The sequence below is a fragment of the Poromitra crassiceps genome (genome assembly GCF_964638095.1).
Source record: "Poromitra crassiceps genome assembly, chromosome: 15".
Taxonomy (NCBI): domain Eukaryota; kingdom Metazoa; phylum Chordata; class Actinopteri; order Beryciformes; family Melamphaidae; genus Poromitra; species Poromitra crassiceps.
In genome coordinates, this window is record NC_139634.1 from 15,314,900 (window position 1) to 15,340,912 (window position 26,013).

The following is a 26,013-nucleotide window of genomic DNA, read 5'->3' on the forward strand; positions in this document are numbered from 1 at the left end:
AAAATGTACAAAGACATAAAAGAGAATACGTTTTCTCATCTTTTAACACATCATATATTGGGGCAAAAATGTTATTTATAGCGATACTTTAAAATGATGAAATAGGTAAAAGATCAAATGTGCTTTCGGTAAAGTGAAACATTGTTTTTATTAACCATAAACGCATAGTTTCATCCTTCCACAGTGGAGATTGAATACGAAACAAATTCAGGGGCTTGGATTCAGCACCATGGACAGCTAATATGGTGAGCCTGGAGGAAAAGATGACTGAGGAGATAGCCAACCTTTCAGATGCTTGATTCAGCACCATGGACAGCGGTCTACACATATAATGGTGTCCGATAAGAAAAACTGACAAAGAAGAGATGTATGTCAAACCACCAGCCTGTCTTCAGTTATAAGTGCTCTCTAGATTGAGCCAGAAAGTTTTGCACGGTAACACAGTAAAACCTTAATATAAGTACAGAAAGAAGGCAGGAAATGTGTAAACCTAAACATATTTCCCTATTTTCCAACAAAACAAGGAACTAACTGAGTGCAATGCTTTTATCCAGACACACATCTTGCCTAAAAGGGATTCACAATTCCAAAGTTAACATTGGCTATTTAGAAAATTCCTAATAAGCATATACTGGGCAGTTAAATATTGCCTTTCGATTGACTCATTTCCTGCTTGACCCCCAGCGTTTGCACACAACACATTCAGCTTGTTTCAGCACCATGGACAGTGATAAACACATACTAGTGGCAAAACAAAAACTCACAGAGATGGAAGCTATATGTGAATTTAGCAGATTGCATTCAATGTTATATTAGCACTCTTGTAAAGAGGTAAGTAACCTGGATAAATATTTCTAAGTTGTAATGTTCTTACCTTTTCTGTACTGGGTAAAGTCTGAGTCCGGTTAAAAGTATCTCCTCCGTTAATACTGATCAGCTCCGCATCTACAGGCGGAAACGGTGCAGGGAAAACCATTACGTCACTCTTCAGCGTGTCTGAGCTGAAACACACGTCATACTGCTGAGTAGATTTAGAGTAAGACCAGCTCCCGTCAGGGTGGGTGGTGATCATTGGGGCGCTGTACCTGCTGAAACTGTTGTCTGTCCTGTGGCATTTGACAGCTATTAAACTGATGAGGCTCAGTAGAAAGATCACTGACACAGACGCAATGGCGATCAGCAAATACAGGTTTAAATCAGAGAAGCTCTCCTCCTTCATTGGCACGTGTCTGAACTGAGTCTGGATGTCAGCTGTGCTTTCAACCACCACTGCATCAATAGACACAGTAGCTGACAGGGAGGGCTCTCCGTTATCACAAACCAGCACCACCAATGGGTGAGTCTTGACGTCATTGTCACTCATTCGCCTCTTAGTCCTGATTTCCCCGGTGCTGGTTCCGATTCGGAAGAGGTTGGTTCCCTTGGGCTCAGAGAGGTGATAAGAAAGCAGCGCATTGTAGCCAGAGTCTGCGTCTACAGCCCGGATCTTGGCCACAAAGTAGCCCACTTCAGCAGAATAGGGAATGTTCTCACTGTTAACGGAGCCGTGCTCAGAATAGGGTGCGAGGATCCCGGGACTGTTGTCATTCTCATCCAGGATCAAAACGTTCACAGTCACGTTGCTGCTGAGCGGAGGAACACCAGAGTCTGTGGCCTGAACTTTAAACTGGAACGTTTTTAACTGCTCAAAGTTAAAAGACTGCAGACTGACTATATCGCCAGTCTCTGAGTTTATATTTACCATTGAGGCTATCTGGGTGTACTTCGGGGAACTATCAATTAATGTGTAGGTTGTCTTTGCGTTTTCATTCAAATCTGCATCAAACGTCGTCATAGTATGAATATTAGCTCCCACTGGACCATTTTCTTTGACATAAACATTAATAATAGGTTCCAGGAAACGAGGCGCGTTGTCATTAACATCAGAAATGTGAACGGTAATAATGCTGGTGCTCGATAGAGGCGGGCTCCCCTCATCTGTAGCTGTAATTGAGACATTATACTGGGAAACACTCTCTCTGTCAAGATGTCCGTCAACCAACAAGGAATAGTAATTTTTATAATTAGATTTTAATTTAAATGGCACCGAGCCAGTGAGCTTACAGTCTGTGAGGCCATTTTTGCCTCCATCTTGATCAGTTATAGTCACCAAAGCGATAACTTTTCCTATTTCAGCGTCCTCTTTTACTGGACTCATGAGTGATGACACCAAGATTTCTGGAGAATTATCATTGACATCAATAACTTCTACTAAAACCTTGCCACGAGCACTACGAGGAGGTGTTCCTTTGTCTCGTGCTTGCACACGAATTTCATATGCTTGAGTTTCCTCATAATCAATATTCCCCTTTATAGTAATGTCACCAGTTTCATCGTTCAGGGAAAATGCATCGTCAGGGTTTGAGCGTCCACCTTCTGTAAACGAGTATACAAGCTGACTATTTACACCTTCATCTAAGTCAGTAGCACTCAGTGTCAATAATGTGGTTCCAATCTTTGCATTTTCAACAACCTGAACCTTGTAAAGAGGTTTACTAAACGAAGGGGAATTATCATTTACATCCAGTACATTCACTATTATCTGCAAAGTCCCGGACCTGGTAGGTTTACCTCCATCTACAGCGGTCAGTGTGAGTTCAATAACAGCCTGCTTCTCTCTGTCTAAAGCTTTCTGCAGCACCAGTTCAGCAGACGCACTCTGCTCTCCACTGCTCTGCACATCCACGGCGAAGTATTCATTTGCGCTCAGCTTGTAGCTCTTCACCGAGTTACTGCCTATGTCTGCGTCATGGGCTATTGGCAGTGAATACCTCTCCCCGATAAATGAAGACTCATACACTTCAACTGCCTTTGATTCATCCAGGAAATATGGCGAATTGTCATTAATATCAAGAACATTAATCTCAATTCTATGGAGGCTTACATGGTGACTCAATATGGCCTCTATATTTAAAGAGCACTTTATCATATTAGGACATAGCTCTTCTCGGTCTATCCTCTCGTTAACGAAAATAATTCCAGTTTTCTGATTTACCTCAAAATACCGCCTTTTATAGCCTGAGTTAATCCGAAGACCAGTGGCTTCCAGTTCCTGCACATTGAGGTTTAAATCCTTAGCGAGATTCCCCACTACTGTGCCTTTGTCCACCTCCTCTGAAACGGAATAAGATATCTGAGCCGCAGACCAGTCACAGAAGCAAAGCAGAGCAACGAACAGACCCGCAAAATAATTCCATTGTTCCCGAGCAGCCATCGTAGTTTAATCACAAGAGACGAATCCAAGTTTCCACATGAAAAAGGGCATTTAAACAAATAGGTCCTAGGCTATATCCAATCTTGCTTAAAATCCTCTTCTCGCCCCAGCGCCATTCGACTGTTTCCTCTTTCCACAAAGCAATACGAGCTGATGACGTTTCCTTTTTTTCATGAACGAAGGAGGAGTTTTAGACTCTGAACTCATTATATTCTATGGTCTCCAGCGACACCACGTGTTTCTTTGGTATACAAGATAGATAGACCAAAGAGAAGAGGAAGAGTTTGTTATGTCTAATTAACTGCAATAATACGAAACTATATGTTCGACAAAACCACCATCCGGTTTGGTTTTAGAAGAGCTCACCTCCTCTAAATAGAAGAGAGATTAAACTCATAATATGAATAAATCGAACCATATATATAGAGATGAGAGAATAATAACGTTCAGCTTGTCATTCATTTTTGTAATATTGATTCAAATCAGGTGCTTTACATGCTCGTTGCATTTAAGCAATGAATATTCACGAAGAAAACATGAGATCAACTGCTAAGAACTGTGGATAACAACAATTGAATGACTACGGACATCAATCTTCTCAACTCATTGTTATGAAAAGACCAAAAATGATGTTTTTCTCATAAGGGCAGGTTAGGAAGGTGATTGAAAATTCCAGTTGCTATAAAAGTTCAGTGTTATAAATTAATGTATTGTATAGAAGAGAAGAGAAGAGAAGAGCCGAGAAGAGAAGAGCCGTTCAGCAGCACCACGGACAGCGCCTCATGGCTATAGCCTAAACTACCAGTACATTGAGGCGCTGTCCGTGGTGCTAAACGCCTCTTCTCTTCTTAGCTTAAACTTTAAGCTATATCTAAATCACTAATATAATGCTTTTAATGAACGTAATCAACGTTCGTTGATGACCCACGTAATGACCCATCAATTAATGAAATCATCAACAAAAGAGAGCAAAAAAAGCTCACATTGTTGCTTTCAGAACCACGGAGAGCGACATAGGCGATAGGCCTACAATGGCTTTTTATAAGGCAAGTGTGTGAATGAAACCAGGCCCATATTTGGTCAGTTTTTTAAGGTCTGAGCAAGACTAGTTGGTAAAGGGCATTACGTACCTTCTCTTTGCTGGGTAAAGTGTGAGTCCGGTTAAAAGTGTCTCCTCCGTTAATACTGATCAGCTCCGCATCTACAGGCGGAAACGGCGCGGGGAAAACCACTACGTCACTCTTCAGCGTGTCTGAGCTGAAACACACGTCATACTGCTGAGTAGATTTAGAGTAAGACCAGCTCCCGTCAGGGTGGGTGGTGATCATTGGGGCGCTGTACCTGCTGAAACTGTTGTCTGTCCTGTGGCATTTGACAGCTATTAAACTGATGAGGCTCAGTAGAAAGATCACTGACACAGACGCAATGGCGATCAGCAAATACAGGTTTAAATCAGAGAAGCTCTCCTCCTTTATCGGCACGTGTCTGAACTGAGTCTGGATGTCAGCTGTGCTTTCAACCACCACTACATCAATAGACACAGTAGCTGACAGGGAGGGCTCTCCGTTATCACAAACCAACACCACCAACGGGTGAGTCTTCACGTCATTGTCACTCATTCGCCTCTTAGTCCTGATTTCCCCGGTGCTGGTTCCGATTCGGAAGAGGTTGGTTCCCTTGGGCTCAGAGAGGTGATAAGAAAGCAGCGCATTGTAGCCAGAGTCTGCGTCTACAGCCCGGATCTTGGCCACAAAGTAGCCTGCTTCAGCAGAATAGGGAATGTTCTCACTGTTAACGGAGCCGTGCTCAGAATAGGGTGCGAGGATCCTGGGACTGTTGTCATTCTCATCCAGGATACAAACGTTCACAGTCACGTTGCTGCTGAGCGGAGGAACACCAGAGTCTGTGGCCTGGACTTTAAACTGGAACGTTTTTAACTCTTCAAAGTTAAAAGACTGCAGGCTGACTATATCTCCAGTCTCTGAATTTATATTTACAACTGACGATATTGGGATATTTCGAGGAGAACCTTCTAACAAAGAGTAGGCCAATTTTGCATTGTCATCTGAATCTGGGTCATATGCATACACTGTGTAGATAAGAACCCCGACTTCACTGTTTTCCTTCACGTACATATTTACAACGGGATCTGCGAAGCGTGGTGCATTGTCATTGACATCAGAAATGTGAACACTGACAGTGCTGGTACTCGAGAGAGGCGGGATCCCTTCGTCAATAGCTGTGATGGTGACATTATACTGAGATGCGCTCTCTCTGTCCAGAGGCCCATCCACAACTAGAGAATATTCATTCTTGTAGTTCAATTCGAGTTTAAAGGGGACAGCGCCAGTTACTTTACAGTTATTGACTCCATTCTTCCCTCCATCCTTATCGCTCACAGCTACCAAAGCAACAACTGTTCCTTTCTCAGCATTTTCTTTCACAGGGTTCCTAAGCGAAGTCACTGTTATCTCTGGAACATTATCGTTGACATCAGTTACTTCTATCAATAGTTTACCATGAGAAGTACGAGGACTAGAACCTTGATCTTTAACTTGAACTCGAATTTCATAAGCAGACGTTTTTTCATAATCCAATGTACCCTTAACTGTAATTTCCCCTGTATTTGCATTGATATCAAAAATATCTGAAGGATCTACGTTGCCACGTTTGATAAAAGAATATATAAGCCTACTGTTGGAACCCTCGTCTAAATCAGATGCGTTAAGCTGTATCACCATCGTTCCAAATTGAGAATTTTCATTCACATGAGCCTTATACAATGATTTACTGAAGGTGGGTGTATTATCATTAACATCTATTACATTCACTATGATCTGTAACGTTCCTGATCTGGGAGGCTTTCCTCCATCTGCAGTCGTCAACGTGAGCTTAATAAGCGACTGCTTCTCTCGGTCTAAAGCTTTCTGCAATACTAACTCAGCAGACACACTCTGCTCTCCACCGGTTTGCACATCTAGGGAGAAATAATCACTGGGGCTCAGCTTGTAGCTCTTTACTGAGTTACTGCCCATGTCTGCATCGACTGCTATTGGCAAGAGATATCGTTCTCCCTGTGACGATGATTCAGAAATATTCAAAGTAAACGATCGTTCAACGAACGTAGGCGCATTATCATTTATATCTAAAACACTGACCTCAATGCGGTGCAAGTTTATTGGATTGCTTAATAAGGCCTGTATTTTCACGGAGCACTTTACCGAGTCGGGGCAAATCTCCTCTCTGTCTATCCTCTCATCAACAAAGATATTTCCAGTCCGCAAATTCACATCAAAATATTTCTTACTGTAACCCGAGACAATCCGGAGATCCCTTGACTCTAGCTCCTGTACATTGAGGTTTAAATCTTTTGCGAGATTCCCCACTACCGTGCCTTTGTTCACCTCCTCGGAAATGGAGTAAGATATCTGAGAAGCAGAATAGTCACAGAGACAAAGCAACATAACCATTTGAATCCAGGCATATTCTCGTTGTCCTCGAACACCCATCGTTGTTTGAACAAAATAACTGAATCCAAGCAATCATTTATATCCAAGAAATATAGACAAGTCCGTCAATAAAATTATTTCCTGGGTAAGGTCCAGCGCTACAGTACGACCCGACTGTGTATTACTGAAGCTAAAGGCAAATGACGCTGTGCATTTCTTTATTGAGGAAGGAGGAGTTTTATGAGATGTGCATGCACTGGTTTATGGTCTCCAGCGCCCCCGCGCGGTGATTCATAGATAAGTCAAAGGTGGTATAATATACGGCGAAATTGTTCATGTAAAAAAAAATCACATATAGGTCTACAGTAGGCCTAGACTATACAACTGTTCGCTGAAGGTCCCGCATAGAACATCTTACATTTTTCTGCATGGAAAGGAGCAGCATGCAGGCAAAGGTAAAACTTAAATATAATTTTGCTCTGTATTAAAATAACCACTGGATTCGACATACTTCATTAATTATACACAGCTTGGGGAAGGGGGGGTGGGGGTGGTAGCCTACTTAAAAAGCAAACATTACCAGTAATGCCCCGCATATACTGTAAATACGCACATCAGCACCATGGATAGAGCCGTTGCAAGACGAGGAAAATGCCGAAGCCTATAGCCTCCTCTGTTTAACAGCATCCGATATGCGCTAACTCTGAACACTTTCAAAACAACAATTTCACCACAATTCACCGAATAGCCTGCTTAACACATAAATCATACATTATCGCTGTTAAAATTACAGTGCTGTCCGCTAAGCCAAGTAGAACATCAACTTTGCAACGACTGGAACTTTACTACTCAATGGGACCAAAAGTATAGGCTACTGAAAACTAACAGAACACGGGAGGCACATTAGAAAAGAAACGTACAAAAATGGCAGGGATAGTCCATGCACATTAATACCACCATTAAGAAGGAACCATGTGTTTTCCCACAAACTTCGTAATAGATAGAAAAAAACTGAGATGGAAAACAAGGCATGTGCCATTCAAACAGAAAACGAAGCCTTGAAAACGTTGAGAGACTGATGTCAGCACCATGGAGAGCACGATTTCCACTGAGCAGGACCAAAGGCACACAGAGATCTCATCAAACTATTCATATTACTACTGTGCTCATTTAATGGTATCAGTTTTAATGAAAGGAAAGCCATTTTAGCATCTTTACCGATTTAGAAAATATGAAATATGAAAAAGCTCATGCTTAGTTCTCAAAAAGGAAGATGAAACGAGTGTTTGATTCAATATTGTTCCCTTAATTTATTATGCAGCTAAAGTTATATCTATTACTCAAACAACAAAAGCCAGAGCGAAGACATTAATGTATCAACACGCTTACCTGCTCTTTGCTGGGTAAAGTCTGAGTACGGTTAAAGGTGTCTCCTCCGTTAATACTGATCAGCTCCGCATCTATAGGCGGAAACGGTGCGGGGAAAACCACTACGTCACTCTTCAGCGTGTCTGAGCTGAAACACACGTCATACTGCTGAGTAGATTTAGAGTAAGACCAACTCCCGTCAGGGTGGGTGGTGATCATTGGGGCGCTGTACCTGCTGAAACTGTTGTCTGTCCTGTGGCATTTGACAGCTATTAAACTGATGAGGCTCAGTAGAAAGATCACTGACACCGACGCAATGGCGATCAGCAAATACAGGTTTAAATCAGAGAAGCTCTCCTCCTTTATCGGCACGTGCCTGAACTGAGTCTGGATGTCAGCTGTGCTTTCAACCACCACTACATCAATAGACACAGTAGCTGACAGGGAGGGCTCTCCGCTATCACAAACCAACACCACCAACGGGTGAGTCTTGATGTCATTGTCACTCATTCGCCTCTTAGTCCTGATTTCCCCGGTGCTGGTTCCGATTCGGAAGAGGTTGGTTCCCTTGGGCTCAGAGAGGTGATAAGAAAGCAGCGCATTGTAGCCAGAGTCTGCGTCTACAGCCCGGATCTTGGCCACAAAGTAGCCCACTTCAGCAGAATAGGGAATGTTCTCACTGTTAACGGAGCCGTGCTCAGAATAGGGTGCGAGGATCCCGGGACTGTTGTCATTCTCATCCAGGATAAAAACGTTCACAGTCACGTTGCTGCTCAGCGGAGGAACACCAGAGTCTGTGGCCTGAACTTTAATCTGAAACGTTTTTAACTCCTCAAAGTTAAAAGACTGCAGGCTGACTATATCTCCAGTCTCTGAGTTGATGTTTACCATTGTAGACAGCGGCAGTGAGTTACTATGACTGTCTAAAAATGAATAGCTGACCTGGGCGTTTTCACTGACGTCAGTATCAACTGCAGTCACTGTTTTAATTGTTGTTCCTACTTGACTGTTCTCTTTCACATAAACATTAATCAAAGGCTCTGAGAAATGCGGTGCGTTGTCATTGACATCAGACACATGCACAGTAATAACACTGATGTTCGAGAGAGGCGGACTCCCTTCATCAGTAGCTGAAATGGTGACATTGTACTGAGGAGTGATTTCTCTGTCAAGAGGCCCGTCAACCACTAATGAATAATAGTTTTTGTAATTTTTCTCTAATTTGAATGGGACGTTATTTAATACTTCACACTTCACTTCACCATTTTTGCCACCATCTGTGTCGAGAACTGATACAAGCGCAACAGCAGTACCTACTTTAGCGTCCTCTTTCACTGTATTGAGCAGTGACGTCACAGTGATTTTGGGAGCATTGTCATTTAGATCTATGACTTCTACCAGTAATTTACAGTGATCAGATATCGGTGGTTGACCTTTGTCACTGGCCTCTGCACGGATCTCAAATGCTCGTCTGTCCTCGAAGTCGATTTTCCCTTTCACTGAAATGATCCCCGTGTCAGGGTCAATTCTGAAAATATCAAGAATATGATCTTGATCTTTACTACGAAGAGAATATACTATTTCACTGTGTGTGCCTTCATCAGCGTCAGTCGCATTTAAAGTGAAGACTGCCGTCCCAATGGGAATGTTTTCAATAATTTTAACTTTGTATAAAGTACTGCTGAATATCGGTGCATTATCATTACTATCTAGAACATTTATTTCGATCTCTGATGTGCCTGATTTCGGTGGATTTCCCCCGTCTATCGCGGTTAAAATGAGCCGTATTGTTGCCTGTTTCTCACGGTCTAAGGCTTTCTGCAGCACTAATTCAGCAGATATACTCTCCCCTCCTTTGTGTGTGGCAAGAGAGAAGTATTCGTTTGGACTGAGCTTATACATGCTAACATCATTCTTGCCTACATCCGCATCAGTTGCCTCTGATAAAGCGAATTTACGCCCCGTTAGAGTGTTCTCGGCAATGTCCAATATTTGTGATTTTGTGTTGAAAGACGGATAATTGTCATTAACATCTCTAATATCTATTTCAACACTGTAAAGTTTTAGTGGATTGTTTATGACAGCCTCTACGCTTACCGTGCATTTGGGTTCATCTGCACAGAGCTCCTCTCTGTCTATTCTCTCATTGACATAGAGAAAACCAGTTTTAAGATTTACGTCGAAATATTTTCTCTCTGATCCTGTAACAATTTGAAACATGCGGGACTCCAAGTCCTGGACATTGAGGTTAAGATCCTTAGCGATGTTTCCAACAGAAGTCCCCGGGTTTACCTCCTCTGAGACGGAGTAGGCGAGCTGCCCAGACACTGATTCCCAGTAACACTCCAGCAAAACAAGCGTTAGATATATTCCAATAGAGCTCCATCTACCCGGTAAATGCATAATTCCACAGAACGAGAATAAAACATAGATCCTATGTCGATGTGTCCGACGGTTATTCAGGCCAAGATGATGGGAACCAAATTACATGAAAGATATGATTGCTCGAATTCCGTCCGTCTTTCTCTGCGTCTCATTCAAACAAAGCCCAGAGAAAAATGATTACCCCTTGAATCTGGGAGGGGCATGGAGAGCTCAACGAGGAGGTCTCAATGTTATGGTCTACAGTGTCACCACATGGACATTTCAAATAACTACAATGCCTATAAATTAAGACACTGAAATTGCATTCACTGCTACTGAAATCCATCATATTTGAATGCTGAACCAAAAACGAAGTGTATTCATTCTGTTATTATCGCTGCTGGGGTATTTAAGTTAGCACAGTATAATCACCATCTATTTCAGCACCATGGACAGAGCAATGCTAGCCGCATGTGTTAAAGCAATGACCAAGAACAAACTTGAAGCGATGTGATATCAATAGACATGACTGTGTCTCTGAAGAAGATGCACGTTCAGAGATAACAAGAAAACGACCAAAACATAAATCCAATCCAATGAATGTGATTTAAGATGATGGCATTGGTATAGGCAGGGACTTTGCCCCTACACTACCCGGACACCCGCGAATACTGTTTACTTGATGATGATGGCGATGATGATGGTGGTGGTGTCAGAATTGTGCTAATCGATCAAGTCACCCGTATAACACAAACATGTCATAAGACACTGCTAAACAGTTAAAATCACTGTGTATTCAGTCAGGACCATGGACAGCGAAATATACACTAGACTAGAGCATTGGAGGCAAACATGACAGACGAGAAAAGCTAATAACAACCAAGATATATGCCTATATCAACGTAGAACATCTTAAATTATATCTGCTCCATTTGAACACAAACGCAAAGTCCAGTAAATATAATGTTTTGCAAATTTTGTACAAAACCGCATGATATTAAATTAGGTGAAAAATGCATTTTGGTTCTCAAATAAATCCTGGAGCCTCAATGAAAACGTCAACATATATTATGTTCTCAGTTCAGAAACATTATGCATACTTTAAGCACCATGGACAGTGCCTCCAACCAGAGAGTATAGGGTAGTTGTTTATAGAAATACAAATATTCAAATTAAACTAGGCATGGCTTACCTTCTCTTTGCTGGGTAAAGTCTGAGTCCGGTTAAAAGTATCTCCTCCATTAATACTGATCAGCTCCGCATCTACAGGCGGAAACGGCGCGGGGAAAACCACTACGTCACTCTTCAGCGTGTCTGAGCTGAAACACACGTCATACTGCTGAGTAGATTTAGAGTAGGACCAGCTCCCGTCAGGGTGGGTGGTGATCATTGGGGCGCTGTACCTGCTGAAACTGCTGTCTGTCCTGTGGCATTTGACAGCTATTAAACTGATGAGGCTCAGTAGAAAGATGACTGACACAGACGCAATGGCGATCAGCAAATACAGGTTTAAATCAGAGAAGCTCTCCTCCTTTATCGGCACGTGTCTGAACTGAGTCTGGATGTCAGCTGTGCTTTCAACCACCACTACATCAATAGACACAGTAGCTGACAGGGAGGGCTCTCCGTTATCACAAACCAGCACCACCAACGGGTGAGTCTTGACGTCATTGTCACTCATTCGCCTCTTAGTCCTGATTTCCCCGGTGCTGGTTCCGATTCGGAAGAGGTTGGTTCCTTTGGGCTCAGAGAGGTGATAAGAAAGCAGCGCATTGTAGCCAGAGTCTGCGTCTACAGCCCGGATCTTGGCCACAAAGTAGCCCACTTCAGCAGAATAGGGAATGTTCTCACTGTTAACGGAGCCGTGCTCAGAATAGGGTGCGAGGATCCCGGGACTGTTGTCATTCTCATCCAGGATAAAAACGTTCACAGTCACGTTGCTGCTGAGCGGAGGAACACCAGAGTCTGTGGCCTGAACTTTAAACTGGAACGTTTTTAACTCCTCAAAGTTAAAAGACTGCAGGCTGACTATATCTCCAGTCTCTGAGTTGATACAACTGATGAAATGGGAAGATATTTAGGAGAATTATCCAATAATGAATATGACAATTTTGCATTTTCATCTACGTCGGCATCATCTGCAGTTACTGTTTTGACAATATCTCCAACTGGGCTATTCTCCTTCACATAAATATTAATACTGCCGTCTGGGAAACGAGGCGCGTTGTCATTCACATCAGAAATGTGTACAGTGATAACACCATTGCTGGACAGAGGAAGCGTTCCTTCATCAGTAGCTATAATGGTAACATTGTACTGTGATGCGCTCTCTCTGTCAAGAGGCCCATCAACTATCAAAGAATAATAGTTTTTGTAATTTGATTTTAGTTTGAAAGGGACTGAATCACTGAGTTTACAGTTAGTAAGGCCATTCTGCCCACCATCCTTATCAGTCACTGTAACTAATGCGATCACTGTTCCAATTGCAACGTTTTCCTTCACTGGACTCGTGAGTGAAGTTATCGAGATTTCGGGAGCATTGTCGTTAATATCAACAACCTCAATCAACACTTTAGAAAAGCCGCTGCGGGGGGAAGAGCCTCTGTCTGTTGCTTGAACACGTAATTCATAAGCTGAAGTTTCTTCATGATCCAAATTTGCCTTTACAGTAATATGGCCACTTTGTGGGTCTATAGAGAATTTGTCCCCTGCATTTATATTGCTGCGTTTCATAAAAGAATATAGTATATCTGCATTTACACCTTCGTCTAAGTCGGAGGCGTCTAATTGCAATATATCTGTACCCAATGGCAGATTTTCATTCACGCTCACTTTGTACAACGGTTTGCTGAAAACAGGGGAATTATCATTGCCATCCAATACGTTAATAAGTATCTGTAAAGTCACCGATTTGGGAGGTTTTCCTCCATCTACTGCAGTCAGAATAAGCTTAACAACTGCCTGCTTCTCTCGATCCAAAGGTTTTTGCAGCAGTAACTCAGCAGACACACTATGCTCTCCATTTCTCTGTACATCCAGAGTAAAATATTCATTTTGACTCAGTTTGTAGATCTTTACTGAATTACTGCTCTGATCTGGATCGTTTGCTATTGGGAGAGGATACGTCTCTCCCGTTGAAGAAGACTCGGATATGTTAAATACATGATTTTGCTCAAGGAATGAGGGGGCGTTATCATTTATGTCAATAATGTTGACCTCAATGCGATAATGATTCATAGGATGGCTCAATAATGCCTCTATATTTAATGAGCACTTCAACAAATTCGGACAAAGCTCCTCTCGGTCTATCCTGTCATCTACAAACAACTCTCCTGTTCTTAAATTAGCCTCGAAATATCTCTTACTGTATCCCGATACAATCCGAAGACTCCGTTCCTCTAGTTCCTGTATTTTAATGTTTAAATCCTTAGCAAGATTCCCCACCACCGTGCCTTTGTCCACCTCCTCGGAAACGGAGTAGGATATCTGAGCTGCAGCCCAATCAGATAAACAAAGAAGAATGACGCACAGAATCCAGTCGGGCTGTCTGTTCTGTCGCCGACTCATCCTTTTGTGTATAAAGACCTTCAGCCAAATATTCCACACAGAGTAAAGCAATATGTAAGGGTTAATGTACGACGAGGTGTACATTATCACTTTTTAAGGGACGACGCGGAGGCGTGAACCGTCCGAGGCGAAGCCGAGGATGGTTTGCCTCCGCGAAGTCCCTTAAAAAGTGATAATGTTCACCTCGAAGTGCATTAACCCGCTTATACCATGGTCACTTGCCAACAAAACAATAAGACCAGTCATTTATATTTCCATGTGTAATAAATAAAGCAATCTAAATGGCTAAATGTCTGTTATTCATACTGTAAATCAGTCTTCCACGAAATAAAATAGTCCCTCCCACCTGCACCACCCTCCGTTTTAAAGCCGACTCAAACGTTAACTTTATCACAGGAATGCAGGTTTAACGATGTTTTGCGTTCTACATTAAATGAAGACATTACCGTTTGGCTGCTTGCTTTATTTTGTATGATAGATACGTATTGGCCAAGTATATTAACATTTAAGAGCGAAGAGTTTCAGGAAGTCAAACAGTGCAGCGGGGGCTCGCACTGCGTGTGCTGTATGTGGTGAAATGCCTCTCTCTCTCTCTCTCTCTCTCTCTCTCTCTCTCTCTCTCTCTCTCTCTCTCTCTCTCTTCTCCTCTTTGTCGCCGAGAAGAGCCTGGTGACGCGAGGTTAAAAATCTCCGAAACGAAAATCAAAATTGTAAATAAGAGTTATTTTTGATAAACTGAGCACACAGGGGTGATTTAAATAGTTACTTTGACCGACTCAATTTTTTTCTCAAGTTGCAAAAGTACCTTATTAACCCTTAACGGGGGTATAGAGCTCAAACTGCTCTCTTGATAACACTGTTGAAACTATGGCGCATTGATATGAATGGTGAACAGACCATTTGGCTGAACAACTTTACCAACTGTACATTATCACTTTTTAATGGACACCCTGCAGCCAATCAGAATCGAGTATTCACCCAGACCATGGTATAACTCCAGTTATGTCCTGAAGACAGCAAAGGTCCTTTCGTCTCGCAGTCATATACCGAGTGGTTTACTAACCCATCCCTACGCATAGAGGCAGTTTTTTTTCATGCACCGTCAACAGAGGAGGAGTTTGGCTGGAATTAATGCAGAGGCTTGTATGCATGGTCTCCAGCGACATCTAGTGTTTATTTGATATATAATGAAACACTGAAATACAGCACCACAGCATAAGTTACGATTTATAGGCCAAGTCTCAAGTCATCATTGGAGTCGATGAAGTAGAAACGTAGATATACACTATCAGAGAGAAGGGATGGGCATGTGTTGAAGAATAACTGCAAGATAGCAACATAAAAATTTATTAAACGTTATTTGTTACACCACAAAATCCTACTGCATACCGCTCACAGTTCATTTAAATAATAATTGAACCAATACAGAAATGTTGAAATTATAATCATAAACCTCTTAGTATAGGCATCATGTTCCTGTTGTGAATGGCTAAATGCCAAACATGATCCAAGCAGACCTTCACGAACCCTCTGGAATGGCTGTATAAGCTTGGACAAGCGGTGGGCAGATTAGCTGTGCTTTGTTGATAATAAAACATAATTAATTATGAATGAATTATGAATTAATTGTTTTATAATAATTTTCATTCCTGAAAATATACCTGATTGCGAAGGAGAATGATAGTATGCAAATGTAATGAAAATATTGACTCAAACACACTGTAGAATTGTTTTGAACAATGGACAAACAACTGATTCAGCACCATGGAGAGCGCAATTCCCATGAAGCAGCACCAAACCATGGATTATCTATTTTGTAAGCTGTTGCCGTTACTAATGGGCCAATAAGTCAATGAGAACGGGTTGCATGTACTAAAGGGAATAATGTTGAAGCTATTTTTTAAATCAGCAATATTAGAAAGCCCTCTAAACTTCCTGCCAACAAAGGAACATGAAAATCATGGAATAACAGTATATTTTGTTTTAAAAATGAGATGATCTACCTTCTGTGTGTTAGGGTAAAGCGAAAACAATAAAATAAATTATAAACTATGAGCCTAGAATTGTATGTGTCATCACTCTTACCTTCTCCTTGCTGGGTAAAGTCTGAGTCCGGTTAAAAGTGTCTCCTCCGTTAATACTGATCAGCTCCGCATCTACAGGAGGAAACGGCGCGGGGAAAACCACTACGTCACTCTTCAGCGTGTCTGAGCTGAAACACACGTCATACTGCTGAGTAGATTTAGAGTAAGACCAGCTCCCGTCAGGGTGGGTGGTGATCATTGGGGCGCTGTACCTGCTGAAACTGTTGTCTGTCCTGTGGCATTTGACAGCTATTAAACTGATGAGGCTCAGTAGAAAGATCACTGACACAGACGCAATGGCGATCAGCAAATACAGGTTTAGATCAGAGAAGCTCTCGTCCTTTATCGGCACGTGTCTGAACTGAGTCTGGATGTCAGCTGTGCTTTCAACCACCACTACATCAATAGACACAGTAGCTGACAGGGAGGGCTCTCCGTTATCACAGACCAACACCACCAATGGGTGAGTCTTGACGTCATTGTCACTCATTCGCCTCTTAGTCCTGATTTCCCCGGTGCTGGTTCCGATTCGGAAGAGGTTGGTTCCCTTGGGCTCAGAGAGGTGATAAGAAAGCAGCGCATTGTAGCCAGAGTCTGCGTCTACAGCCCGGATCTTGGCCACAAAGTAGCCCACTTCAGCAGAATAGGGAATGTTCTCACTGTTAACGGAGCCGTGCTCAGAATAGGGCGCGAGGATCCCGGGACTGTTGTCATTCTCATCCAGGATAAAAACGTTCACAGTCACGTTGCTGCTGAGCGGAGGAACACCAGAGTCTGTGGCCTGAACTTTAAACTGGAACGTTTTCAACTCCTCAAAGTTAAAAGACTGCAGGCTAACTATATCTCCAGTCTCGGAGTTGATGTTTACCATTGTAGACAGCGGCAGTGAGTTACTATGACTGTCTAAAAATGAATAGCTGACCTGGGCGTTTTCACTGACGTCAGTATCAACTGCAGTCACTGTCTTAATAGTCGTTCCTACTTGACTGTTCTCTTTCACATAAACATTAATCAAATGCTCTGAGAAATGTGGTGCGTTGTCATTAACATCAGACACATGCACAGTAATAACACTGATGTTCGAGAGAGGCGGACTCCCTTCATCAGTAGCTGAAATGGTGACATTGTACTGAGGAGTGATTTCTCTGTCAAGAGGCCCGTCAACCACTAATGAATAATAGTTTTTGTAATTTGTCTCTAGTTTGAAGGGGACGTTATTTAATACTTCACACTTCACTTCACCATTTTTGCCACCATCTGTGTCGAGAACTGATACAAGCGCAACAGCAGTGCCTACTTTAGCGTCCTCTTTCACTGTATTGAGCAGTGACGTCACAGTGATTTTCGGAGAATTGTCATTTAGATCTATGACTTCTACCAGTAATTTACAGTGATCAGACATCGGTGGTTGACCTTTGTCACTGGCCTCTGCACGGATCTCAAAAGCTCGTCTGTCCTCAAAGTCGATTTTCCCTTTCACTGAAATGATCCCCGTGTCAGGGTCAATTCTGAAAATATCAAGAATGTGATCTTGATCCTTACTACGAAGAGAATATACTAATTCACTGTTTGTGCCTTCATCAGCGTCAGTCGCATTTAAAGTGAAGACTGCCGTCCCAATGGGAATGTTTTCAATAATTTTAACTTTGTATAAAGTACTGCTGAATATCGGTGCATTATCATTACTATCTAGAACATTTATTTCGATCTCTGATGTGCCTGATTTCGGTGGATTTCCCCCGTCTATCGCGGTTAAAATGAGCCGTATTGTTGCCTGTTTCTCACGGTCTAAGGCTTTCTGCAGCACTAATTCAGTAGATATACTCTCTCCTCCTTTGTGTGTGGCAAGAGAGAAGTATTCGTTTGGACGGAGCTTATACGTGCTAACGTCATTCTTGCCCACATCCACATCAGTTGCCTCTGATAAAGCGAATTTACGCCCCGCTAGAGTGTTCTCTGCAATGTCCAATATTTGTGATTTTGTGTTGAAAGACGGAGAATTGTCATTAACATCTCTAATATCTATTTCCACACGGTAAAGCTTTAGTGGATTGTTGATCACAGCCTCTACGCTTACCGTGCATTTGGGTTCATCTGCACAGAGCTCCTCTCTGTCTATTCTCTCATTGACATAGAGAAAACCAGTCTTAAGATTTACCTCGAAATATTTTCTCTCTGATCCTGTAACAATCTGAAACATACGGGACTCCAAGTCCTGGACATTGAGGTTAAGATCCTTAGCGATGTTTCCAACAGAAGTCCCCGGGTTTACCTCCTCTGAGACGGAGTAGGCGAGCTGCCCAGACACTGATTCCCAGTAACACTCCAGCAAAACAAGCGCTAGATATATTCCAATAGAGCTCCATCTAACCGGTAAATGCATAATTCCACAGAACGAGAATAAAACATAGATCCTATGTCGATGTGTCCGACGGTTATTCAGGCCAAGATGATGGGAACCAAATTACATGAAAGATATGATTGCTCGAATTCCGTCCGTCTTTCTCTGCTTCTCATTCAAACAAAGCCCAGAGAAAAATGATTACCCCTTGAATCTGGGAGGGGCATGGAGAGCTCAACGAGGAGGTCTCAATGTTATGGTCTACAGTGTCACCACATGGACATTTGGAATAACTACAATGACTATAAAGTAAGACGCTGAAATTACATTCACTGCCACTCAAATCCATCCAATTTGAATGCTGAACCGTATTAATTCTGCTATCATTGCCAGGCTCATTTAAGTTAGCACAGTGATCACCATCTATTTCAGCACCATGGACAGAGCAATGCTATGCCGCATGCCGGCATCGTGTTAAAGCAATGACCAAGAACAAACTTGAAATGATGTGATATCAATAGACATGACTGTGTCTCTGAAGAAGAAGAACACGTTCAGAGATAACAAGAAAACGACCAAAACATAAATCCAATCCAATGAATGTGATTAATGAAAGATGATGAAAGACGGGGGTCGCGTTGGTAGGCAGGGACTTTACCGCTACACTACCCGGACGCCCGCGAATACTCTTTACTTGATGATGGTGGTGGTGATGATGATGATGATGATGATGGTCAGAATTGTGCTAATCTATAGATCAACTCACCCGTATAACACAAACATGTCATAAGACACTGCTAAACATTACAAATCACTGTGTATTCAGTCAGGACCATGGACAGCGAAATATACAAGAGCATTGGAGGCAAAAATGATTGAGGAGAAAAGCTAATAACAACCAAGATATATGAGTATATCAACTTAGAACATCTTCAATTATAGCTTCTCCATTTTAACCCTTGTGTGGTGTTCATGTTTTTGTTACTCAGCCAATGTTTGCGGGTCTGGTGGACCCGCCGCATTATTGGGTTTTTAAATCAATACAGCCATAACAATTTATGTAAAGATACTTACCAGATGTTTAATTTATCCCAATTACTAGCAATGAAGAGAGCATATGGTTAATATTGATCATTTACCTCTGTTAGATCACATTTATCAAAGTGCTATCCGTTTTTTATGATAAAATGGGAAAAAAGGAAAAAAGCTTCTCTCTCTTCAAAAATGATCTCTAAGGCCCTCTGAGCAGAGAATCTTTCCGCCATCTTGAGATGCAGAGCCACACAAAGCAATGAAGGCAGCGCAAGAAAATACAGAATGGTTCATTCATACATATAAGATGTACGGGTCCAGTGGACCCGGACATCTTATATGTAATAGAAATGTGTAGGGGGGGTGTATGGTGTGTGGTCATTAAATATGTATTCTGATTTATGTTCTTCACAGAAAATGAGCCAAAGTCAGTGAGTCTCAGTTTGAAAAATTAATTAATTGTATCATTTTTCTTTTAATAAAAAATGAAAACGGGTCCCACAGACCCGAACACCACACAAGGGTTAACACAAACGCAATGTCCAGTAAATATAATTATTGCGGCTGTAGGCAGTCCAAAAAACCCGCGAGGAGCTAAACATGAGAGGAAAACACTGTGACGCGCATAGTAAAATAATTCAGTTCCACTCCAATAGCTGCGTTTTAACATGCATCGTTTACTTCAAAACACACAGAAAAAATACATTATGGTACAGGTACCGAGTCTGATTTTGTGTGTAGAAATGCGGTCAAAGAAAAGTATCCACTCCCAAGCTCACCCCCTCTCTCTCTGACAATGCACAAACAGGTGAACAGGTGAAGACAATCATTATCACTACCACTCACACCCAGCCCATGGTGACCACGCCCACCACCATGACAGTGAATAATAATGAGTGTAGAAAACACAGGAGTCTTACAGCTCCTACAATAATGTTTTGCAAATTTTGGACAAAACCGCATGCTATTAAATTAGGTGAAAAATGCATTTTGGTTCTCAAATAAATCCTGGAATAGCCTCAATGAAAACGTCAACATATATTATGTTCTCAGTTCAGAAACATTATCTATACTTTAAGCACCATGGACAGTGCCTCCAACCAGAGAGTAGTTGTTCATAGAAATACAAATATTCAAATTAAACGAGGCATGGCTTACCTTCTCTTTGCTGGGTAAAGTCTGAGTCCGGTTAAAAGTGTCTCCTCCATTAATACTGATCAGCTCCGCATCTACAGGCGGAAACGGCGCGGGGAAAACCACTACGTCACTCTTCAGCGTGTCTGAGCTGAAACACACGTCATACTGCTGAGTAGATTTAGAGTAAGACCAGCTCCCGTCAGGGTGGGTGGTGATCATTGGGGCGCTGTACCTGCTGAAACTGTTGTCTGTCCTGTGGCATTTGACAGCTATTAAACTGATGAGGCTCAGTAGAAAGATGACTGACACAGACGCAATGGCGATCAGCAAATACAGGTTTAAATCAGAGAAGCTCTCCTCCTTCATCGGCACGTGTCTGAACTGAGTCTGGATGTCAGCTGTGCTTTCAACCACCACTGCATCAATAGACACAGTAGCTGACAGGGAGGGCTCTCCGTTATCACAAACCAGCACCACCAATGGGTGAGTCTTCACGTCATTGTCACTCATTCGCCTCTTAGTCCTGATTTCCCCGGTGCTGGTTCCGATTCGGAAGAGGTTGGTTCCCTTGGGCTCAGAGAGGTGATAAGAAAGCAGCGCATTGTAGCCAGAGTCTGCGTCTACAGCCCGGATCTTGGCCACAAAGTAGCCCGCTTCAGCAGAATAGGGAATGTTCTCACTGTTAACGGAGCCGTGCTCAGAATAGGGTGCGAGGATCCCGGGACTGTTGTCATTCTCATCCAGGATAAAAACGTTCACAGTCACGTTGCTGCTGAGCGGAGGAACACCAGAGTCTGTGGCCTGAACTTTAAACTGGAACGTGTTTAACTCCTCAAAGTTAAAGGACTGCAGGCTGACTATATCTCCAGTCTCTGAGTTGATGTTTACCATTGTAGACAGCGGCAGTGAGTTACTATTACTGTCTAAAAATGAATAGCTCATCTGGCCATTTTCACTGTCGTCAGTATCAACTGCAGTCACTCTTTTAATAATTGTTCCGACTTGACTGTTCTCTTTAACATAAACATTAATTAAAGGCTCTGGAAAATGCGGCGCGTTGTCATTGACATCAGCTATGTGTACAGTGACATACTTTGTGGTAGAAAGAGGCGGGATCCCTTCATCAGTAGCTGTGATGGTAACATTGTACTGAGAAGCGCTCTCTCTGTCAAGAGGGCCATCCACTACCAAAGAATAATAGTTCTTATAATTTGTCTCCAATTTAAAGGGGACTTTATTTGCTACATTACATTTCACGTCACCGTTTTTGCCCCCATCTTTATCAAGTACAGCAACTAGTGCAATAGCAGTGCCTACTTTAGCGTCCTCGTTCACTGAGTTTACAAGTGACGTCACAGTGATCTTAGGAGCATTGTCATTTAGGTCCACCACTTCTACCAACACTTTACAATGAGCAGACATCGGAGGCTGGCCTTTGTCACTGGCCTGCACACGGATTTCAAAAGCAGAATTTCTTTCAAAATCAATGTTACCCTGTACAGTAATTGCGCCCGTGTGCGGATCAATGTTGAACATTTCCAAAATATGATCTTCCTCATTTTTACTAATAGAGAAAACGACTTCACTATTCATACCCTCGTCTACGTCAGTGGCATTCAATGTAAGTATTATGGTCCCAGTTGGTGTGTTTTCAAATACACATGCTTTATATAACGACATACTAAAAGTCGGAGCATTATCATTATTATCTAAAACATTAACTATAATATCCAAAGTACCTGATCTCTGTGGATTCCCTCCGTCTAAAGCAGTCAAGCTGAGTTTGACCACTGGCTCTTTCTCTCGATCTAAAGCTTTCTGCAGCACCAATTCTGCAGAAACCCTCTCTCCCCCTTTGTGCACAGCTAAGGCAAAATGTTCATTGGGGCTCAGCGTGTATGTACTGACGCCGTTCTTTCCTACATCCACATCGATGGCATTAATTAAGGGGAATTTTACACCGGGTAATGTATTTTCAGCTATGTCTATCGTTTGAGATTTTTCACGAAAAGATGGTGCATTGTCATTTACATCTATGATTATGACTTCCACACGGTAAAGCTTTAATGGGTTGTTTATCACGGCTTCTACACCGACTGTACATTTGGGTTCTTCTGCACACATCTCCTCTCTGTCTATTCTTTCATCAACATAGAGCATGCCGGTCTTTAGATTTACTGAGAAATATTTTGTTTCAGACCCGCTAACAATCTGGAACATACGGGATTCCAAATCCTGGACATTGAGGTTTAGATCCTTGGCGATATTTCCAACAGATGTCCCTGGGTTCACCTCCTCTGCCACGGAATATGAGAGCTGTCCGCATACCGCTTCCCAGTAACACTCCAGCAGCAAAAATATCAGATATGTCCCAACGTAGCTCCTCCTTATACTCGATAGAAACATGATTCCATTCAGTCTCAAGAAAACACCGACCCAAATGTTATCGTTCCTTCAAAACAATCCCAAATAAAAGCGAAAAAATATGTATATTTTTTCAGTTGCATCCAGAGAGATGTTTCATTGTCACACCGTACTATCCCGTCTTTCGTCTCGTTATAACAAAGCCGAGCCCAGTGAAACGATCTACCGACTTTGGGAGGAGCCTCACTCACGCTCCCAAAGAGAGCTTCTCGGTATTACGGTCTTCACTGTCACCACGTGGTCATTTGAGATAACTACATCAAATTCAGTCATGCCATCTATTAGAAAAATCTACGTTTCTAACATGACATGGCAAGTGTTATTAGAGTTAACTCACTGACTGATTGATCTCCTTCTATTTTATATTGCAACATTTTAATTAAACAAATACGCATATTATTGTCCAGTCATATTCAATCCTATTAATGATGAATTATGAAGATATGCGCCAGTGTGAAATATGTATACAGCTGCAACCCACGTCATAACACATGCGCATTATGATTTTCCAAGTGTGATAGACTGCGTCACCTAACGAAACATTGTAGTATGCAGGCTGGATATTGAGGGAAAATAATGCATATCCACAATATTTCATTCAACACTGTTCACACAACAATGTTCCGGGACAGCCCAAGGCGCTTGCCAAAGCGTGGCTCTGAGACGAGTTTAGGAGTGAGAACGTGTTCTTCAGAATATAGGCCATAGCCTATACTGAAAAAATGCTATTGTTATGAGACAAAAAAAAGTTAATGTTTGGTTTCAGCACCATGGACAAGGGCAGTGCTTCCAACTGAAAAGTACAGAAGAGGTAGGCTAATTGTTTATATAGCTAAATAACAATATTCAAATTAAAGGAAGCACCTTCTCTTTGCTAAAGTCTGATTCCGGTTAAAAGCTAATAAATATTGTTTCTTTCAGCACCACGGAGAGCGACATAGGCCTACCCGACATGGCTTTGTATAAAGCAAGTGTGTGAATGAAACCAGGCCCATGATGGGTCTGTTTGAAGACAATTATATACATTTAAATGTCCGAGCAATAAGAGTAATATTGTTTAAAGGGCATTACGTACCTTCTCTTTGCTGGGTAAAGTCTGAGTCCGGTTAAACGTTTCCCCTCCATTAATACTGATCAGCTCCGCATCTACAGGCGGAAACGACGCGGGGAAAACCACTACGTCACTCTTCAGCGTGTCTGAGCTGAAACACACGTCATACTGCTGAGTAGATTTAGAGTAAGACCAGCTCCCGTCAGGGTGGGTGGTGATCATTGGGGCGCTGTATCTGCTGAAACTGTTGTCTGTCCTGTGGCATTTGACAGCTATTAAACTGATGAGGCTCAGTAGAAAGATCACTGACACAGACGCAATGGCGATCAGCAAATACAGGTTTAAATCAGAGAAGCTCTCCTCCTTTGTCGGCACGTGTCTGAACTGAGTCTGGATGTCAGCTGTGCTTTCAACCACCACTACATCAATAGACACAGTAGCTGACAGGGAGGGCTCTCCGTTATCACAAACCAGCACCACCAGCGGGTGAGTCTTGATGTCATTGTCACTCATTCGCCTCTTAGTCCTGATTTCCCCGGTGCTGGTTCCGATTCGGAAGAGGTTGGTTCCCTTGGGCTCAGAGAGGTGATAAGAAAGCAGCGCATTGTAGCCAGAGTCTGCGTCTACAGCCCGGATCTTGGCCACAAAGTAGCCCACTTCAGCAGAATAGGGAATGTTCTCACTGTTAACGGAGCCGTGCTCAGAATAGGGTGCGAGGATCCCGGGACTGTTGTCATTCTCATCCAGGATAAAAACGTTCACAGTCACGTTGCTGCTGAGCGGAGGCACACCAGAGTCTGTGGCCTGAACTTTAAACAGGAACGTTTTTAACTCCTCAAAGTTAAAAGACTGCAGGCTGACTATATCTCCAGTCTCTGAGTTGATGTTTACCATTGAGGCGATCTGGGTGTTCTTCTGGAAACTATCAATTATAGAGTACATTGTCTTTGCGTTTTCATTCAAATCTGCATCAAACGTCGTCATAGTATGAATAATAGCCCCCACTGGACTATTTTCTTTCACATAAATATTAATAGTGGGTTCAAGGAAATGAGGAGCGTTGTCATTAACATCAGAAACGTGAACGGTAATAACGCTAGTTCTCGAAAGAGGCGGGCTCCCCTCATCTGTCGCTGTAATTGATACATTATACTGGGAAGCACTTTCCCTATCAAGATGCCCGTCAACCACCAAGGAATAATAATTTTTGTAATTCGATTTCAATTTAAATGGCACAGAGCCAGTGAGCTTACAGTTCGTGATGCCATTTCTGCCTCCATCTTTATCAGTTATAGTCACCAAAGCGACAACTGTTCCTATTTCAGCGTCCTCTTTTACTGGACTCATGAGTGATGACACCAAGATTTCTGGAGAATTATCATTGACATCAATAACTTCTACTAAAACCTTGCCACGAGCACTGCGAGGAGGTGTGCCTTTGTCTCGTGCTTGCACACGAATTTCATATGCTTGAGTTTCTTCATAATCAATATTCCCCTTTACAGTAATTTCACCAGTTTCATCGTTCAGGGAAAATTTGTCATCTGGTTTTAAACGCCCCTCTTCTGTAAAAGTGTAGACAAGCTGACTATTGACACCTTCATCTAAATCAGTAGCGCTCAGCGTTAATAATGTGGCTCCAATCTTGGTATTTTCAACAACGTGAACCTTGTAGAGAGGGTTACTGAACAATGGGAAATTATCATTCACGTCAATTACATTCACGGTTATCTGCAAAGTCCCTGACCTGGCAGGTTTACCTCCATCTACAGCGGTCAGTGTGAGTTCAATAACAGCCTGTTTCTCTCTGTCTAAAGCTTTCTGCAGCACCAGTTCAGCAGACGCACTCTGCTCTCCACTGCTCTGCACATCCACGGTGAAGTATTCATTTGCGCTCAGCTTGTAGCTCTTTACCGAGTTACTGCCTATGTCTGCGTCATGCG

At 42.4% G+C, this 26,013-nt stretch overlaps 2 protein-coding genes and 3 pseudogenes across 5 annotated transcripts in view; all 5 read right to left on the reverse strand.

The window, feature by feature from the left end:
• LOC310790483 (protocadherin alpha-3-like) overlaps positions 1 to 26,013 on the reverse strand; it is a gene marked incomplete at its 5' end in the record, with an annotated part of 213,351 nt that overhangs the window by 78,497 nt on the left and 108,841 nt on the right. The window lies entirely within an intron of this gene.
• Positions 788 to 6,762, reverse strand: LOC310790766 (uncharacterized protein; the record flags this gene model as incomplete). Its single annotated transcript, XM_083652498.1, has 2 exons — positions 788 to 3,259; positions 4,384 to 6,762. 2 exons carry the CDS (start codon positions 6,760 to 6,762, stop codon positions 788 to 790), a joined length of 4,851 nt encoding a protein of 1,616 aa, XP_083508624.1.
• On the reverse strand, positions 8,071 to 10,473 carry LOC310790767 (protocadherin alpha-3 pseudogene; annotated as a pseudogene). Its single transcript has one exon. The product of its transcript is annotated as a protocadherin alpha-3 pseudogene (transcript).
• On the reverse strand, positions 11,110 to 18,468 carry LOC310790768 (protocadherin alpha-3 pseudogene; annotated as a pseudogene). Its single transcript has 3 exons — positions 16,954 to 18,468; positions 11,627 to 12,491; positions 11,110 to 11,157 (listed from the first exon to the last, which is right to left on the reverse strand). The product of its transcript is annotated as a protocadherin alpha-3 pseudogene (transcript).
• The window catches only part of LOC310790770 (protocadherin alpha-2 pseudogene), a 5,941-nt pseudogene continuing 460 nt past the window's right edge, over positions 20,533 to 26,013 (reverse strand). The window contains exons 1-3 of the transcript in view: positions 24,095 to 26,013; positions 23,133 to 23,188; positions 20,533 to 22,987 (exon numbers count right to left, since the gene is read on the reverse strand). The exon at positions 24,095 to 26,013 is cut by the window's right edge and continues 460 nt beyond it. The product of the transcript in view is annotated as a protocadherin alpha-2 pseudogene (transcript). The remainder of the gene's footprint in view (positions 22,988 to 23,132; positions 23,189 to 24,094) is intronic.